General features: G+C 55.3%; 8 protein-coding genes across 8 annotated transcripts; 3 read left to right on the forward strand and 5 right to left on the reverse strand.

Moving 5' to 3' along the window:
- Window positions 1-60: 60 nt before the first annotated feature.
- On the reverse strand, window positions 61-2,959 carry K437DRAFT_270564 (uncharacterized protein; the record flags this gene model as incomplete). The annotated part of the gene is made up of 3 exons (XM_013385264.1): window positions 61-1,617; window positions 1,687-2,601; window positions 2,669-2,959. The coding sequence occupies 3 exons, from the start codon at window positions 2,957-2,959 to the stop codon at window positions 61-63; spliced, it is 2,763 nt and encodes a 920-aa protein (XP_013240718.1).
- Window positions 2,960-3,265: 306 nt separating this feature from the next.
- On the forward strand, window positions 3,266-4,348 carry K437DRAFT_259400 (Fcf1-domain-containing protein). Its single transcript, XM_013385265.1, has 4 exons — window positions 3,266-3,365; window positions 3,541-3,791; window positions 3,858-4,081; window positions 4,161-4,348. Exons 1-4 carry the CDS (start codon window positions 3,295-3,297, stop codon window positions 4,233-4,235), a joined length of 621 nt encoding a protein of 206 aa, XP_013240719.1. The 5' UTR covers window positions 3,266-3,294; the 3' UTR covers window positions 4,236-4,348.
- Window positions 4,349-4,947: 599 nt separating this feature from the next.
- K437DRAFT_23264 (uncharacterized protein) lies at window positions 4,948-5,816 on the reverse strand. The gene has a single exon (XM_013385254.1). The coding sequence runs from the start codon at window positions 5,634-5,636 to the stop codon at window positions 5,112-5,114; it is 525 nt and encodes a 174-aa protein (XP_013240708.1). The 5' UTR covers window positions 5,637-5,816; the 3' UTR covers window positions 4,948-5,111.
- Window positions 5,817-6,886: 1,070 nt separating this feature from the next.
- Window positions 6,887-7,739, reverse strand: K437DRAFT_259403 (uncharacterized protein). Its single transcript, XM_013385266.1, has one exon. The coding sequence runs from the start codon at window positions 7,328-7,330 to the stop codon at window positions 7,040-7,042; it is 291 nt and encodes a 96-aa protein (XP_013240720.1). The 5' UTR covers window positions 7,331-7,739; the 3' UTR covers window positions 6,887-7,039.
- A 320-nt stretch (window positions 7,740-8,059) lies between these two features.
- K437DRAFT_23280 (uncharacterized protein) lies at window positions 8,060-9,000 on the forward strand. The gene is made up of 2 exons (XM_013385255.1): window positions 8,060-8,437; window positions 8,514-9,000. Exons 1-2 carry the CDS (start codon window positions 8,340-8,342, stop codon window positions 8,914-8,916), a joined length of 501 nt encoding a protein of 166 aa, XP_013240709.1. The 5' UTR covers window positions 8,060-8,339; the 3' UTR covers window positions 8,917-9,000.
- K437DRAFT_259405 (pyridoxamine 5'-phosphate oxidase) lies at window positions 8,889-10,234 on the reverse strand. The gene is made up of 2 exons (XM_013385267.1): window positions 9,113-10,234; window positions 8,889-9,026 (listed from the first exon to the last, which is right to left on the reverse strand). Exons 1-2 carry the CDS (start codon window positions 10,075-10,077, stop codon window positions 8,957-8,959), a joined length of 1,035 nt encoding a protein of 344 aa, XP_013240721.1. The 5' UTR covers window positions 10,078-10,234; the 3' UTR covers window positions 8,889-8,956.
- A 187-nt stretch (window positions 10,235-10,421) lies between these two features.
- On the forward strand, window positions 10,422-14,689 carry K437DRAFT_259406 (uncharacterized protein). Its single transcript, XM_013385268.1, has 4 exons — window positions 10,422-12,857; window positions 12,931-13,134; window positions 13,231-13,716; window positions 13,786-14,689. Exons 1-4 carry the CDS (start codon window positions 10,536-10,538, stop codon window positions 14,497-14,499), a joined length of 3,726 nt encoding a protein of 1,241 aa, XP_013240722.1. The 5' UTR covers window positions 10,422-10,535; the 3' UTR covers window positions 14,500-14,689.
- K437DRAFT_259407 (Trm112p-domain-containing protein) lies at window positions 14,570-15,495 on the reverse strand. Its single transcript, XM_013385269.1, has 4 exons — window positions 15,157-15,495; window positions 14,986-15,081; window positions 14,827-14,904; window positions 14,570-14,702 (listed from the first exon to the last, which is right to left on the reverse strand). Exons 1-4 carry the CDS (start codon window positions 15,340-15,342, stop codon window positions 14,673-14,675), a joined length of 390 nt encoding a protein of 129 aa, XP_013240723.1. The 5' UTR covers window positions 15,343-15,495; the 3' UTR covers window positions 14,570-14,672.
- Window positions 15,496-15,684: the final 189 nt, after the last annotated feature.

Raw genomic sequence — 15,684 nt, forward strand, 5'->3', positions numbered from 1 at the left:
GGTGCTACTTGCAAGGTACGCTGGATGATTGATGAGAATGAGTTTGTGAATTGAGTGATGCTATTTTTGCTTTAACGATGCTGGAGATAACGGAGCTGATAGAGTAATCCCCTCGTGGCCACGGCCATCATTGCGAACGATATCGACGTAGCCTTTCTGAGCTGCCAGAGTGGCATATTCCCAGAAGCCGCTCACATTATGGGCTTGGTACCATGCTCCCGTCGAACCCGATGCTCCTCTCTGCAGCGGGAAACGCTTGGGCACTTCGCCGGATAAGCGGCTACGCGAAACCACCACTGCGCCTTCCTTTTCATAAATTTGGGCCAACGTGCCGGCCAGTGGCCAGAATCGAACATCATCTTCTGACGACACCTGAGCACTCCACAAGACCTTTACTTGTGCCTCGAAAGTGGGGTCCTCGCTCCGCGCGGAGCTCGAGTGGCTCGAAGTGTCGCAATTGTGACCGTTGAAACGGTTACCTGTTTGTTCACTGATGGCGACATTTTTGTCCTCGTTGGACTTGTGCTCGAAGGATCTGTCACTCTGCTTAGATGCCGCAGAAAAACAGCTATGCAGGCGTATGTGCTTGGTGCTTGCACTGAAGCCAGGTTGTATTTCAATCACTTTTGCGTCTTCTGCGCGCTTGAGGAAGGCGTTAAACTCGTCCACCTTCTTGATGTCCTTTTGCCCGAGCCTGTAAAGCAGCTTGTGCAAAAAAGCATCCACGCTGTAGAAGCGACCTTCTTCACGCTGGTCGAGCAGCGCGATGACGAGAAGCGTGAACTCCTCCGGGAACGTGTGTCCATTGTATATATTCTGACCCTTGGCTTTGGGGTCGTACGATGCGGTGCGAATGTTCCGATACTTCTTTGCGGTGCCATCTGGTGCCGGCAAAGACGGGTTGTTCGCTGCAGATTGCTTGCTTGACTTAGCAGCCGCGGCTGCGTTCGGCTTCAGAGCATTATCGTTGCGGCCCACTGTAGTGTCGACGATGCGCGCTGCGCTCGCAGTGACTTGAGACGTGTAAAGCTCAGAATACCTCGGGTGAATTTGGACGGTGGATGCTGTCAAGCCGGTGTCCGGCTCGCGCAATCGGGCAACACCCGTTTGCTCGGCCAACGCAATGTACTCTTCCCAATTAGAGACACCGGCTTGACGGTACACGTCAGCAATTCCTTGGCGTTCCATAATCATGAGCTGCGTCGCTATTTCTGTGGCAAGCGGCTTGGACGTCCCAGACGTCTTGATGGACCGATGTACTTCGATGAGGGGGAAAAAGACCTCGATTGGCCGATCCCCTTTTGGAAGCTTGATGGTTGCTGCGTCCAGTTTCGAAGCAGATGAAATGGAGCGAGCTCGGGCTGCGCCGTTAGCATCATTTGTGGGTTTGCCAGGGTCCGAGCCGGTATGCGTAATTGTTGATGACGTCAGAGACGGCAAGCCTCCTGGCAATTGCATTTGTTGTTGCGGATGATGCTGCTGCGGAAGGGGCTTGCTTGTGTCAACCTTCGATACTGTGGATGGGGTGGGGGTTGGCTTTGGCTCGGCAAGAGCGGTAAGTGCTATCCATTCGCTGCCTGGGAATCCATCTGAGCCAAGCACCACGAGCCCGTTTGCCTACCGATGGGAAAGACGGTATCGTCAGCCTGGTGGCCTAGACGCCGAAAGCTTGGAGGGAGAACTCACCTCTGCAACTGCTGCATATTCTGCCCACCTTGTTGCACCAGCCCGTTCGTACACTTTCGGATAGCTGGTGACCAAGCGAACCGCAGTGGCGGAGCGCAGCGGCTTCTTGTTCCCTTCTTTCGCATAGAAGTGAAGTACTTCTATCAGGGGTGTGAACACCTCGTCGATCTGTTGTTGCGAGTTGTCCTCTTCTCGAACCAAATCGTTATGCTTCGAAGGTGGTGACTTGTTGATTACAGATATGTTTGAAGTCACAAATGAGCCTAATGTCGAACTTGGCAGCGGAGGGGTAGTTTTCGGCCGGGAGGAAGATGGAACGATACTGGAGACTGCATTTGTTTGCGACGCATCAGGAGCATTGCTGGGGGGGTCTGATGCTGGCGCCTTGACTGTGGAATCTTTGGCTGTGGTGTAAGAGCGACCTGATGCATCTGTGGGTACTTTGAGTACGTCTTGACGCCAGCGAAGTACCTTGTTCGCACTAGCTTGCAGGATCGGAGTGGCACCGACAGGGGGAACGATCAGTACGACCTCGTAGCCCCTATTGCGGAGCGTCCCTAGCGAGTATGCAAAGTCGCGGTCCCCAGAGACGAGAAAGATGCGAGCTGGAGGCAGGACATCGAGTGCAAACGTGAGCATATCGGCAGCCAGCATGAAGTCGCTTGCATTCTTCCTGCCACTTTTGGGGGTATCGATGAGCGACACCCCGGATCCCTGCAGTTCGCTTCGAAGTTGTACGACGCTAGCGTTGGGCGTAAATTCGGCGGTGGACAGCTCCAAATATGCTTTGAATGAGACGATTGTACCACCACGAGACTGGCCCCCAGCTTCGTCTTCAATGACAGTTTCTTGGACCGCCTTTCGGATGGCTTGCGCGACTTCTCGCCCTGTGAATCCTGATGGTGGCGAGCAATTCTAGCGATGGAAAGGCATTCGAAGTTAGAGAGAATGCCACATATTCAAGATGGCACGAACTACCCACATCGACATCCCAGAAAATTGAGCAGACCATTTGTTTGTTCTCTTGCTTCCCGCCGCCAGACTTCCTGCCATTCTGTCTCCGCTGTACGGATTTTTCAACTCCAGAGGAATTTGACTTTGATGTTGAAGGAGAGGAAGAAATCGAGCCTAAATTGCCAGTCGAATACAGGAGTGTGCCGACCGCGAGAGTGCCTACACCAGCCGCGAGCGCATACTTGGCTGCAGGCAGCGAAAGGACGCTATGTAGGAAGCCTCCGCCACCGCTGCTACCGGCGCCAGCAGTTCCTGTCATCTTTGCCAACATGAGAAAGGCGATCGCCGTTGCTGTCCTCTACACCCCTGGCTTTGGCCTCGCGTTGGCCTGTGAAGTAGCGGTATGGCTGTCTGAGAGAAGGGTATCGCCGTCAAAACGCCGCTGCTGACGACAACCTCATTATCGTCGGTGTCTTCATCATCCATATCCTTATTTCGGCCGAGAACGCGTTCCGCCAAAATTTCAACTTGTCGACAAGCCCTTGATCCACTCCATCGTCTTTTCCTACTTCCTTTGGAGCGTCCATGGGTAGGGCTTTGTACATCGCAAGAACAAGAGCTTGGCGCAGTGAAGCAGATACGCTGGTGGCAAGGATGACGAAGAGGAAGCAGGTCAAGAAGTTCGCCGCCGTGAAGCGGATGATCAATCCCAAGGATCCAAGACTGTGAGTAGCTAAGGAGCCACGGGGATGAGTCGTTAGCTCGGTACGATCGTTGGTGACTTTGCGAGCTACCATTGTGCGGATTGATGAAGAGGTCTGAGCGGGAGCGCTTCCGTGATAATCCTTTTCGACAAATCCTGGGGCTAATGTTGCTTGCGCTTTGCTTATCGATGTGCAGACAAAAGACAGCACAGGATGCAAAGAAGGCAGCGTTAAAGGGCAAAGATGGCGTTGGCAGTAGCGGTGGCGGCGGCGGCAAGCAGCAGCCCATACGACATCTCCCAGCGCAGGCATCATCACTCTTTTTTGCGCATAACACAGCCCTAGGACCTCCGTATCGAGTCATCGTAGATACCAACTTCATCAACTTTAGCCTGCAAAACAAGATTGAGCTCGTGCAAGGCATGATGGACTGTCTCTACGCCGAGAGTGAGTTGCTTATGCAAGTATCCTGCGCCAACCCCAAGACTCCTGACAATCTTCTTTCTCGCATAGGTATTCCGTGCATCACTAGCTGCGTCCTGGCCGAACTGGAAAAGCTCGGGCCCAAGTACCGCGTCGCTCTGCGCGTCGCGCGAGACCCGCGCTTCGAGCGGCTGCCCTGCTCGCATAAAGGCACCTACGCGGATGACTGCATAATCCAGCGCATCGAAACGCACAAGTGCTACATTGTTGCCACGTGCGATCGCGAGCTCAGGAGGAGAGTGCGAAAAGTTCCGGTGAGTCTGCGCGTACGTGTACGTTAGTCATTGCAGAGAGTGTTGGGCTTACCCCCCTCCATTTCTTCTTCTCTCTTAGGGCATTCCTCTCATGTACATTCAGCAGAGGCAATACAGGATCGAGCGCCTGCCTGACCAGGGCATGCCCTCGTAGGGATTCGCCCTCCGTCGCCAGATCTTCAAGTTCACATCTTGTCCGCATTGCATCAGCAGCCTCAGCATCCCACTTGTAGTCTACTTTCGAACAAGCATCTTCAGCGTTTCGCGTATGGGAAAGTACACACAACACAGTGGATTTTTAATCAGAGATATGCTCTCTCTCTTCCATTGCAGAGTCCTCGGAACTCGAGGACAGAATGACGCAAAGGACGAATACATGCCACGACGAGGACGGCGACGAACCATCGTCTTGTGCCTGTGTGGCGCAATGCTCGACCTATGAACGTGCTACGATCTCGCACGACGCTCCTTACATTACCGCTGCACGCCTCGGAAACCCGCCAGCATGCTCTGCGCCGCTTCCTGCATCGACACATTCCGCGCGACGGCAATGGCGCCGGTGATGCGGAGCAGCAGCTCGGCTTTCGCGTGGCGCGCGCCCCCAGTGGTCCAGTCTGCGCTCAGGCGTTGTGCAGTGGATGTAGGGGAGAGGTAAGGCGCAGTTGTAGGATCACATGGAAAGGGTCCGCGTCTTCGTCGTAGTCGAGGTCGTCGCCGTCGTCCTTTGTGATGTTAGTTGCGTCGCGCATCCGCAAGGCCATGTAAGACAGATCCCATAACACTACGGTGAAAACTTAAAGCATACGACGAGCGCCTGTATGCTGCTGGTCTTGCTGCTGCTGCTGCTGCCACGGCGGCGGCGGCGTAGTGATCCGACGCGAGCCGACTCGAATCTTCATCTTCCGAGTAAACTCGACGCGGGAAGGCGTAAAGACCGTCCCGCAGCAACTGAGATGGGAATGCACGGCGAATGGTATCGCGCAGTCTCTACAGCGGGTCACTGTAAACTGGAAAGCATCAGCGGCAAATCTTACGTTCCAAAGTAGATGAAGACATCGGTTAGGCAACAGCGGGAAGTGTTGCTCTTGCGGTTGGCACAGTTGTGGCTGCCATTGCCCTTGCCGTTGCCGTTACTGACCAATACTGCTGGTGATGGCACTTGTGCTTGTGCTAGTGCTAGTGCAGGTGCTGATGCGGATGCTAGTGTTAGCGTCACCGGCAGAAGCACCGGTGCTGTTGCTGGCGTGCGTGACAGTTCCCCGCTGCTGCGGCATGATTCCCGCTGAGAGCCTAGCTTTGGAGGTGATAGTGGAAGACGCCTTGCGAGTGAGGGTAGATTGGGAGGCCATGATTCTTCTCTTCCGGCGACTCGTATCCGCCGGCGATTACAGAGCGCTACCGCTGCGAAAGTCTGTGTGATCTCAAGGTGGCTGTGATGAATTGGCAGCGTCCTGCGATGTTTCGGCTGATGTATACTGGGAAGGTGAGGCTGGAGCTGCGGAGAGGTTTCCCGTCGGATCGATCGGGACAGGCTGTTCTCATACCCGGCAGTCATTACTGCCCTCGCTAGGGTGACTCATGGCGTCGGCTGTTCTGAAAGAGCCTTGGTGCATCTGCTGCTGCTTTTCGTCTTGTTGTGGTTGCTGCTGTTGCTGCGGCTGGGCGTGCCGTTCTCCTGGTGCTCATGCTAGGCCTATGCTTGTACTGTTGGTGCGACTGGTGCTGATGCTCCATGGAAGCGCATCCATCCTCCTTTTCCTCCGCCGTCTTCGACTTGCTGCTGCGCCTTATCCACGCTTGAGTTTGCCCCCGTTGTAGCGGCTGCATTACCCTGATCGCTAACCGTGTATGATCCGCTCCTGGGATGGCCTGACCAGCTCTGGAAGAACTTGTGCCGCTCCAGACGTTCCCAGTCCTATTCCCCCTGCTCGTTTCTACTGGTCGGCCGCGAGCTTCCCTCATTCGTACTCGCTGGAATCTGAGGATTGCATGCACCGTGCTCGCGTCCGATAGAACGAGATGCTGCAGTTGCGTTGAAAGGGGGAGGAGACGGTGGACGGTGCGATGGTTGATAAGGGGAGGGGTTGGCTACGCTCGAAGCGCGAAGTTTGCGGGAATAAGAGCAACAACGGAGGCGCATTGGGTTGGAGGTTCCAGTGCGAGGTCAACCGAACCGTCAGCCATTAATTAATTCACGGTATCGGGTACGCTGATTGAAGGATCGAACCCAGATGAAGCTAAGCTTGAGCTCTAACGTTTGATCCCAACGGAGCTCCGAGCTCTGCTTGTGGTCACCCTTTCATTGCTGCTGACCAATACTTTGAGCCTCGTGAGTGAAGCTCGGCGCTCAGGGCTTCGTTGGAAGTGGAGCTCGCTGGGCGCCAACTTCGATGGCGACGGGACGGGACGGGACAAGCCTCTGGGATCTTTGCAAATACACTGACTCGTCTTCCAGCGTCTCATGAATTGCCCCTGCACCGCCTGTAGCTTGCGTGTTTATAGGACACGTGGTTATCATCACTTGATACATAGGCTCAGCAGGCGGAGGAGATCTGTCGTTGCCGCTTCAAAAGCAACTTGGGGATCCTCTTCTTCGGGGACCCCCTGTAGAGCGACATGTTAGCCTGTAATGAATCTGGAGCGAGAGCGAGCCGCAAGTAGTTGTCATCGGTCGAAAGAAAAGGGGAAAGGAATCACATCTCCTGGGCGGACTCAGGAAGAATGGGCTAGAAGATGAACAAGCAAGCTTGACGGTAATGCGGCTGAGAAAGCAAATGCGTCATACATATCTTCTCAAGCCTAAACCCTTTTCGCAGCTCTCGAAGAGCAGCCAGCCTGCAGCCGGATGGGGTAGGGTGGGGTAGATGCTGCGGTTTAGTCATCAAGGAGAAAAAAACCAGCTCGCTCTGACCACAGTGTGCGCATGTGAACCGGCAGTGGCTGTCGACCAGCGCGAGATCATTTGCCAACCCCAATTACACGAAGGTGCATGGAGGCTGCAATCTCTCTGATAACTGTGCAATCCCCTGGGGGAGGGAGAATAACGCTAGAGGCGAGAACCCTGCCACGGAGTTCCTCTGGCGATGTCTGAGCGTGGTTTGGGTGTGGAAGAGCAAGTCTATGCTCGCCCACATGGACAGACACAGTGGTAGAGACGTGATGACCCAAGCTAGAGATGCACGTGAGCAGACTGGCACAGAGCCCAACAGACGCCGGTCCCAGTGCAGGTTCTTTAGAAGTGAACCTCATTGCCTGACATGTGTTCCAGCCTCATCTCCTTCGTAACTACCATTCAGGTCCGTCACTGTGCTCATACCCCCACGTGACGCAGTTCCAGGAATACGCACCACTAGACTGCACACTGCTGTGTGGCTCTCACGGGCTGTGACTGCGTGCTGATACTGTCCGTCTCCATCCTTTCTCATCACAAATCGCGTGCCCTTTTCGAGTACTGCAGACTCTCCTTATCTCGTTGTGTCGAGGGTTTGGGCCTGCAGGACCCTGTAGGGTTATTGAAATCTGGTCTCTTCATTTTCAGGCTCTGGAAGAAACACGCTAGACAGATTCCCGTATGGAGGAGACCGCGGTGGACATGATGGGTGTTGTTGCTGCCTGTTGAGCTACTGGAGGATAGGTTTGAAATGTTGCGATTGTCGAAAGCATAAGGTGCTTTTGATAGGCGTTTGGAATTGTGCATTATTAAAAAACCCCATGATCATTTGGTAGGGTTGGGCTTGGGTTACCATTTTGAAAGAATTTGCACCGAATGAAGCCATCTGCTCCTGACGTCATGCGGCATGTCTGCCTCAAAATCTCCACTAGCCTCTCATCTCATCCTGTGCATCCCTGTCCACATATCGACAGCTTCAAGATACAAGTTTCAAGCAAAAGAGTATCCGCTGTGAGTCTCGCACTTGACAGATTGTGAGGCTAGCCGAATTGGAAGAAGTATTTCGAACGCACGATACGTCTTTTCTCGGTTGTCATTTCAAAAAAGCTGCAGCCTTGCCGGCCCATTCCAACCGAACCAAACTCGCAACAGTCACTGTGACCATTTACCTCGCAACGATCCAATCGGTCCTTCCGACGTTCTCCACCCCGGCCTTCTCACTCGCGTCAGGGGTTAGAGCGCTGGCTCCCATTTCTTCCGCTGTCGGCGCGGCAAACGGCATGAAGGTGCATTTGGAGAAGGGGGGCGCCGACACTTGTCGCATTCGTGCGCCACTGCGTATGTCCTTTCGCAGAGAAGGTGGTTAAGATGCCGGATGAAATCACGCAGAAGCACTCGCAACTCAAAGTCGTCATCGTACAGCACATCGCAGAGAAAGAGACGCAAGAGTGGTTCGCGCGGACCGGGTAGGTTTTATCGGTCGCGTTCGTATTCGGAAGCGCCTGCATAGGCTGACTCGGAACCCTTCGACACTGCCATCAGCGGTCCACAAACATTTTCAACCGGCACATCGTCCTACATCTTCATCTCCGACCCTACCTTCGCGCTCTATAGTCAGCAGGGCATTGGTCACATCGGTTGGGGCGGCATAGTAAACTCGCGCGTCGTGCCTTCGCTGAAGCAGCTCAAGGGGCAGGAGAACATCGACTTCAGGCTGACGGGCAAAAGGGATTCTGCCAATGGCAGACCTTCGGAAGGTTCGCAGTCGATCGCGAGGGCATCGTACGTTGGATACAGGTGGCCAAGGACAGTGCGGATATGTGCGAGTTCTACGACGCTATCAGGACAGCCCTTTGAGCCGTGTCTAGTCGAAAGGGATAGTCGTTTGCTTATCTTTAAGGCACGCGTATATGGATGGTTATCATTGATATTCCCCCAATTTTAGATGCGCACATGCGCTTCTGACTATTTCCATATTGTAGGGATCATGGTGCAAGCCGCTCGACGGTCCATTGGTCCTCATCGGCAGCTTTGTCCATATTTGCGCGGGTGTATCTGTGAGAGAGCAAGCGAGAGAGAGAGAGAGAGCGTAAACTAACCCCATCCCCTCATCTCATGCGACTGACGCCTGCGACACTGACCTAAACCGATCATGCAGTCTGTTGTTCCGGCCACACCAGAATTCTACTTCATCGGGAATGATTCGGTAACCGCCCCAGTAGTGAGGCACCTCGATCTTTGCATCCGGTGCGTTGACTTCTTCCCCGTTCAGCCCCGCTGCACCAGGAACGCTGCATTTTTGCTCCTCTTCCCGGACCAGCGCTTCGAGCTGCTCCCTGTCTTTGATCACTCGGCTCTGCGGACTGGCGCGCGCCCCGATGCGGCTGCCAATCGGCCTCGAATGAAAATAAGCCTGGCTTTCCGCCTTGGTGACGCGCTCGGCCTTGCCGCAGATGCGCACGCTGCGGTGCAGCGCGCGCCAGTAGAATGTGGCGCTGATCCACGGGTTGCGTGCCAGTTCCTCGCCTTTGCGCGAGGTGTAGTTCGAGTAAAAGACGAAGCCGGAAGGGTCGACGCCCTTGAGCAGGACGACGCGCGCCGAGGGACGCGGCGCCGCATTCGTCTCTGCCCCGCGCCAGGACGAGTGCGCCGATGCGAAGTCGGACGATGACGATGGAGGAAGGCTGACTGTACAGATCGTCATGGCTTCCGGCTCTTGAACATCGGTGCGGTCGAGCGCTTCCTTAAACCACTTGTTGAATTGGGCGATCGGCGAAGGCAAGAGTGACGAGGTATCGATGCCGTCCGAATGATACTGATTGTGCGTGGCGATCTGCGTTACGGATGGTGCGCCAGCATCGGAGCGGGTGGAGTACTGCGCCATCTTGCAGACGGAAAGCAGGGCGCAGAAGGGCGCCTGCGGTCGTGCCTGTCGCCTATCTCGGGCCCCTACCGCGCTTGCGTGCCGGTAGCTTGGCAATCGCTTGAGCGGCGTGCGAGCCGTGCGGAAAGCTTGCGAGGCAGCGGAGCAAGGCACACTGGCCAACCTTGGCTGGCGGAGAGGGGCGCTGGCGTGTAGCGTGAGCGAGGCGGACCAGGCGGCCATATACGATATTTATCCGCGAGGGTAGGGCGGGGGCAACCGTGGCCTCCTTCGACTCCAGTGCGGGGCACAATGACCAATGCCTCTCAGAGCTGTCTGCTGCGCCGCCTTTGCTTCCATCTGAACGAGGTCTCCATTCCCGAGTGGCTGACTCTCCGTGACAGCCACACTAATCCATACGCAATAGTATCCAATCGCAATCCCAATGCTTACTGCTGGGTGTACGTAAACGCAGTAGGAAAAGCAACTCGCGGTTGTGATTCCGCGCCACGGTAGTGAACACCTATATTTTCTCTACGAAGAGAGCGCGTCGAGTCGAATCCATTGCGTATGATCATCGACTGAATTGGCAAAAGAGAATCATAGTCTCACCGCCATCGACAACAGCGATCATCGAGCGCATGTCCCCAGAGCCGCCTTCTATCGCAGCCCAAGCGACGCCCTGCAGCGCATCTCACACCATGACGCCCGGCCCTGGTGCCGAAGGTCACAATGCCGCCTACAAGTCGGCTGGGTTCCGCAGCAGCCTCGCAGCCCAGATCATGTCAGGCAACTTTAAGGCAGATGTCGTGTCCGCTGGCGGTAATCGGATGGCGAGGTCGATGGCCGCAGGCTCCACGAAAAACGCGAATGGCGACGCGTCTTCGTCGCTAGGCTCGGATGAGGCGCGAAACGCAACGCTGGCTCACATGATCAACGGTGGGTCTTCCAACATGATGGGCGGTTCGCGATCGCACGATCGAGACGAGGACGGCGAACACAGTGACGTTATTGCGCCGTCTTCTCGACCGACTAAACGCGCAAGACGAGCAGATGAAGAAAAGGAGGTCCTACTACAGTCGAATGAAGTGCCTCAACTCAGGCTAGATCTAGACCGCTACAAATATGCCCCAGGCAATCGTGGCCCAGCAAGTGGCCCCTCCAGCACAGGGCCATCTGCAAGGCGATCGCGCAAGACATCCAATTTCAACTCGGACGACGACTCCATGTCCGAGGGCGATGCACCCGCGAACGGAGGCGGCGCACCGGGACGAAAGCGTCGCTTCAGGCTCGGGAACAGCGCCCCTTCAATACGTGCAATGGCTTCCAGCGACGACTCGCAGTCACGACCCCGACCACAGCCGCCGTCCAAGTCGCCGGCACCTCAAGCGCAGAAAGCCACCAAAGCGCAGCGCCTCAATACACTCTATCCGGGATTTACGTTGCCCTTTGTCACCTCCCTTCTTGCATCTCACTCCGAGTCCGTAACGAAGACGATGGACGCGCTCAACGAGCTGGTGCAAGCTAGTCCACTGCCAGCAATCGATACGCTGTCCGCAGACCACCAAAAGCTCCTCATGAAGTACATGAGCATCTTCCCTGAAATCAAGAGCGATGGCGTGCAGAGGGCGCTTGAAAATTTCGATTGGGATGAGGAAAGAGTGGGAGAGCACCTGGATATGATGTGTCAGATCCGGACAATGGGTACATACGCGCCACGAGTCAAGGTGCAACCCAAGCCGCTGAACAGCATAGAAGAAGGCTCGAATGGTACGACAAAGCTCGAGTCACCGAGTCACCCACTCTCGTCAATCGAGTCGAGCTCGCGGTCGCTTGTGCTATCGAGCTCGCAGCAAGGCGCTTATGGCGCAAGCAGTACAGGAGCACGGTCTCCAGCGCCTGCGGTGGCTCGAGCGTCATTAAAGGAGGAACGCTCGCCTGCACCCGTTTTCAATCTCAACGGCGCTACTCAGGGCAAGCCTCAGGGGAGCACAGATGCGGATGTCATCGTCATCGAATCTTCTCCGCCCCAGCAACAGCAGAAAAGCCGACGGCCCGTTGAGGACGACGAAACAGACCTAAGCGACGCGGCCTCGGAAGCTGCATCGCAAGATCGCGAGGACATGCAGGCCGCAGCTGCGCTCAAGTGGTTCAACACGTCCGACATGCCCGCGTTGATGGACACGATCAACTGCTCTGAGGCGCAGGCCAAGATGTTGATTATCATGCGCCCTTTTGCAAGTGTCGACGACGTAAACGAGCGCCTAGGTGACAAGAAGGTGAAGGGCGTCACGCCAAAGCTGTTCAATAACTGCGTGGAGCTCATGGCAGGGTACAGCGAGGTGGATGAGGTGCTGGAGCGCTGCGAGCGGATCGGGAAGAAGCTTATGAGCGAGATGAGCGCCTGGAACCTCGATGGCGCGCACACGGCCGGCAGCACGCGAGAGAACACGCCTTCGTCAGACGCTGGTGATGGAGATGCCGCGACAGCCGCGGGCTCAGGTGCGACCAGCGGCCCTTCGACAAAGGGCCAAGGCCTCCGCGTTGTGGCCCTCACTAGGGAGACAGCGCGTGCGGCAGGCTACCTCGAGCGGCAGCCAGAGAACATGGCGACGAGCTTCGAGCTGAAAGACTACCAGCTGGTTGGAGTCAATTGGCTCACAATGCTCTTCAGCAACAAGCTCTCCGCCATCCTCGCCGACGAGATGGGCCTCGGCAAGACAGTTCAAGTCATTGCCTTCCTCGCCAATTTGAAGCTCCGCGACGTCCCTGGGCCGCACCTGATTGTCGTGCCGAGCTCGGTGCTGGAGAACTGGAAGCGCGAGTTCAAGGCATTCGCCCCATGCGTCCGGCTCTTCTCATACTGGGGCTCGATGAAGGAGCGCGAGGCGCTGCGGTATGACTACGAGGACCAGGTACAGGACGAGGGCGTGGACGTCGTCCTCACCACGTACGACATGGCGGCTGGGGGCGGCTCCTCCGGTTATCTCGACGCTAAGTTTTTCAAGAAGAGAGGCTTCAATGTGGGTATCAAACTTGTGCGCGAGCCAGCACGGCGACGCGGAGATTGCTCACTCTTTCTGGCGTTGCGTACAGGCCTGCGTATTTGACGAGGGTCACTTGCTCAAGAACCGCAAGTCAGAGCGTTACCAGAAGCTAATGAAGATTCCGGCGAAATGGCGCCTGCTTCTCACCGGCACTCCTCTGCAGAACAATCTCGGCGAACTTGTTTCACTGCTCAATTTCATCATGCCAAGCTACTTCCGAGATGCGGACGAGGCATTAAAGGCTATCTTCAAGGTCAGTCTTCGCCTGTCGCTCCCCGTACTGCTTGATGGGCGATGCTGAATGCGTGCATCTCTTCCCTCCTGCCGGATACGGCCTTATTTGACGCAGATCAAACCAGGCCAGTCACACAAGAATATGCTGTCTCAGCAGCGCGTCATACGTGCCAAGAAGATGATGCAGCCATTCGTCCTACGGCGCAAGAAGGACAAGGTCCTGCGCGACTTGTCCAACAAGCACGAGATTGTAGAGTGGTGCGACATGACGCCTGACCAGGAGAGGGTGTACAAGCAGGTGTGGGCGAGCACCAAGGCTGCCGTCCAGGAGGGGGAAGAGCAGAATGCCAGCAAGGCCAAATCCAAGACGGGCAGGACACTCAGCAAGAAGCCGGCGTCTAGCAACGTGCTGATGGATCTGCGAAAGGCCGCGAACCACCCTCTGCTTTTCCGGAATATCTATGACGAGAAGAAAATAGAGAGATTGGCCAAAGATTACGTCAAAGAGCCAGATCATGCTGATGAGAACCTCGAGCATGTCAAGGAGGACTTTGCCATCAATTCGGATGCGCAGCTTTCCATGGTCGCTAATTCATACCCTGTAAGTTTCTTTCCGTGGAAAGGCGGCGAATCAACCTTTTTTGATGCGCTCGGTTCATTGTCTTTGCAGTTCACGCGGAAACACGTATTACCGGACGAAGCCTGGCTGAATGCAGGCAAGATTCAGGCGCTCCAACGTCTTATCCCCAAGATCAAAGAGCGTGGTGATCGATTGCTCATATTTTCACAATTCACCACGGTGCTTGATATTTTGACAATCGCACTGGACGTGATGAAGGTCTCCTGGGTTGGATTCACCGGCCAAACTCGCGTAGAGGATCGACAGATCCTCGTCGATCAATTCAGCAACGATCCGAGCATTACTTGCTTCCTGCTCTCGACCAAAGCAGGCGGCTTGGGCATCAATCTTACAGCGGCGAATTGGGTTGTGCTGTTCGACCAGGACTTCAACCCGCAGAACGACAAGCAAGCCATGGATCGGTGTTACCGTATGGGTCAGAAGAAGGACGTCACTGTCGTCAGGTTGATCTCGCGTGGCACAATCGACCAGAGCATCTGGGAGCTCGGCACCCGCAAGTTGGAGCTCGCGAATCGCGTCTCGGACGACACGGCTGGAGGCGAGCAGCGAGGAAAAGCAGCAGGCTCAGCTGGCGCAGGCGACGACGACCGCGACAGCGCGGCGGAGGACTGGGAGGAAGAAGCGGATGATATGGTGCAGCAGCAGATTACGCATTCGCTCATGGCTGAGCTCCGAGACAAGGATGCCAAGAAAGAGCTGGAGCAGCTACAAGGAGCTTCAGAAGCCAAGAAGATTGCTACATAGAGGAGCCTTCGAAGTTGGAGAACCGTTCACCGCCTCGATCCTGACAGCAAGGTCTGCCGCAGGTAGATCATGGTTTAGAAATACAGTGCATGCTGCTCAGCTTCTCCAGTGTGGATAAATACAGGTACAATGATATGCTGCGCCGTGGTGCCGCGCGGCATCTGCGGCGTCGTTCACTTTTGAATCTCGTGGTCGGCAAGGAGCTGTTGAGACGTAAGAAGGGAAGGCCACGTGTTAGCAACGCAGACCCTCATTGCCATATAGAGGCTTGAGCAAGACAGTGTGTAATTAAAGAACGATATCGATCGGAAGGATTTGAAAGCTTACCATATTCGGTATCCCATTCTTTATCCGGAAGAGGTGGTCGCAATTTGGACATCGCATTTCGCCTTCCATGACGTGGATCTTGAACAGAGCAAATGGGTATTTTCAGCCTCGTCCTGAAGTGATGCAAGTACATGCGAACGAGTGATTCGGGGCGCTTACCTCTAGCAGCACATGATGCAGCGCCTTGAGTATGCCTTCGTCCAGCATGGGATCGTCGAAATCAGGCTGCTGATCTGGTAAAGATGTGTCTCCGAGCTGATGACCAATGTCGTCAGTACCGGTCCGCGCGCGCGCCACGCACCTGCCTGACATGATGCGATCGATTCTCACCTCTCTCGAAGCGCTGACGAGTGCATTCCACTCGATCTTGGGAACAAATCCGCGAATAAAGTCCTCATTCCAGTCCGCCTCGATCAACTCCAGCGAGACATTGCTGAATTTAAGCGGAAAATTGTTGGACGTGGTGATGCACGTCTTCGCATTGCACGCCAACAGGTTGTGCGTTAGAAGACGCATTTCGAGTTTACGCTAGGTGCACTTTGGTGCCGATGCTGCTGCTACGAATGCTTGACTTTTGCGGCCTTGCTAGACAGACGTTCATGTACGTCAGGCGGGGTCCGCTGAAGATGCACGGTAGTCGAAGAAAGATGCGGATCCGAAAAGTTCGCGAGCTGCGATGGAGAGAGCCAGAGATGGGAGGGTTGCATAAGGTGGAGAGTTTTGTTTAAAAAAAGGACAAACAAGCCCAGGCAAGTCACGTGACAACAACACTTCAGTTGTTGGTTCACGCCGGCGGTAAGTCCAACTCACCAAGCCGCACTTCCAAATCCAACCTAGCTTCGATGGAGGGGACGTGCA

This window comes from Tilletiaria anomala, assembly GCF_000711695.1.
Source record: "Tilletiaria anomala UBC 951 chromosome Unknown K437scaffold_118, whole genome shotgun sequence".
Classification (NCBI taxonomy): Eukaryota; Fungi; Basidiomycota; class Exobasidiomycetes; order Georgefischeriales; family Tilletiariaceae; genus Tilletiaria; species Tilletiaria anomala.

Coding starts and splice junctions, on each gene's coding strand:
- K437DRAFT_259403 (XM_013385266.1), bottom strand. CDS start 7,330: ATGAGGTTCACTTCTAAAGAACCTGCACTGGGACCGGCGTCTGTTGGG.
- K437DRAFT_23280 (XM_013385255.1), top strand. CDS start 8,340: ATGCCGGATGAAATCACGCAGAAGCACTCGCAACTCAAAGTCGTCATC. Junction 8,438..8,513: donor GAGTGGTTCGCGCGGACCGG/GTAGGTTTTATC, acceptor CACTGCCATCAG/CGGTCCACAAACATTTTCAA.
- K437DRAFT_23264 (XM_013385254.1), bottom strand. CDS start 5,636: ATGACTGCCGGGTATGAGAACAGCCTGTCCCGATCGATCCGACGGGAA.
- K437DRAFT_259400 (XM_013385265.1), top strand. CDS start 3,295: ATGACGAAGAGGAAGCAGGTCAAGAAGTTCGCCGCCGTGAAGCGGATG. Junction 3,366..3,540: donor AATCCCAAGGATCCAAGACT/GTGAGTAGCTAA, acceptor ATCGATGTGCAG/ACAAAAGACAGCACAGGATG. Junction 3,792..3,857: donor GGACTGTCTCTACGCCGAGA/GTGAGTTGCTTA, acceptor TTTCTCGCATAG/GTATTCCGTGCATCACTAGC.
- K437DRAFT_259405 (XM_013385267.1), bottom strand. CDS start 10,077: ATGGCCGCCTGGTCCGCCTCGCTCACGCTACACGCCAGCGCCCCTCTC. Junction 9,027..9,112: donor AGACTGCATGATCGGTTTAG/GTCAGTGTCGCA, acceptor GCTCTCTCACAG/ATACACCCGCGCAAATATGG.
- K437DRAFT_259406 (XM_013385268.1), top strand. CDS start 10,536: ATGACGCCCGGCCCTGGTGCCGAAGGTCACAATGCCGCCTACAAGTCG. Junction 12,858..12,930: donor TCAAGAAGAGAGGCTTCAAT/GTGGGTATCAAA, acceptor CGTTGCGTACAG/GCCTGCGTATTTGACGAGGG. Junction 13,717..13,785: donor TGGTCGCTAATTCATACCCT/GTAAGTTTCTTT, acceptor TTGTCTTTGCAG/TTCACGCGGAAACACGTATT.
- K437DRAFT_259407 (XM_013385269.1), bottom strand. CDS start 15,342: ATGCGTCTTCTAACGCACAACCTGTTGGCGTGCAATGCGAAGACGTGC. Junction 14,905..14,985: donor TGCATCATGTGCTGCTAGAG/GTAAGCGCCCCG, acceptor GCTCTGTTCAAG/ATCCACGTCATGGAAGGCGA. Junction 14,703..14,826: donor AGAATGGGATACCGAATATG/GTAAGCTTTCAA, acceptor ACGTCTCAACAG/CTCCTTGCCGACCACGAGAT.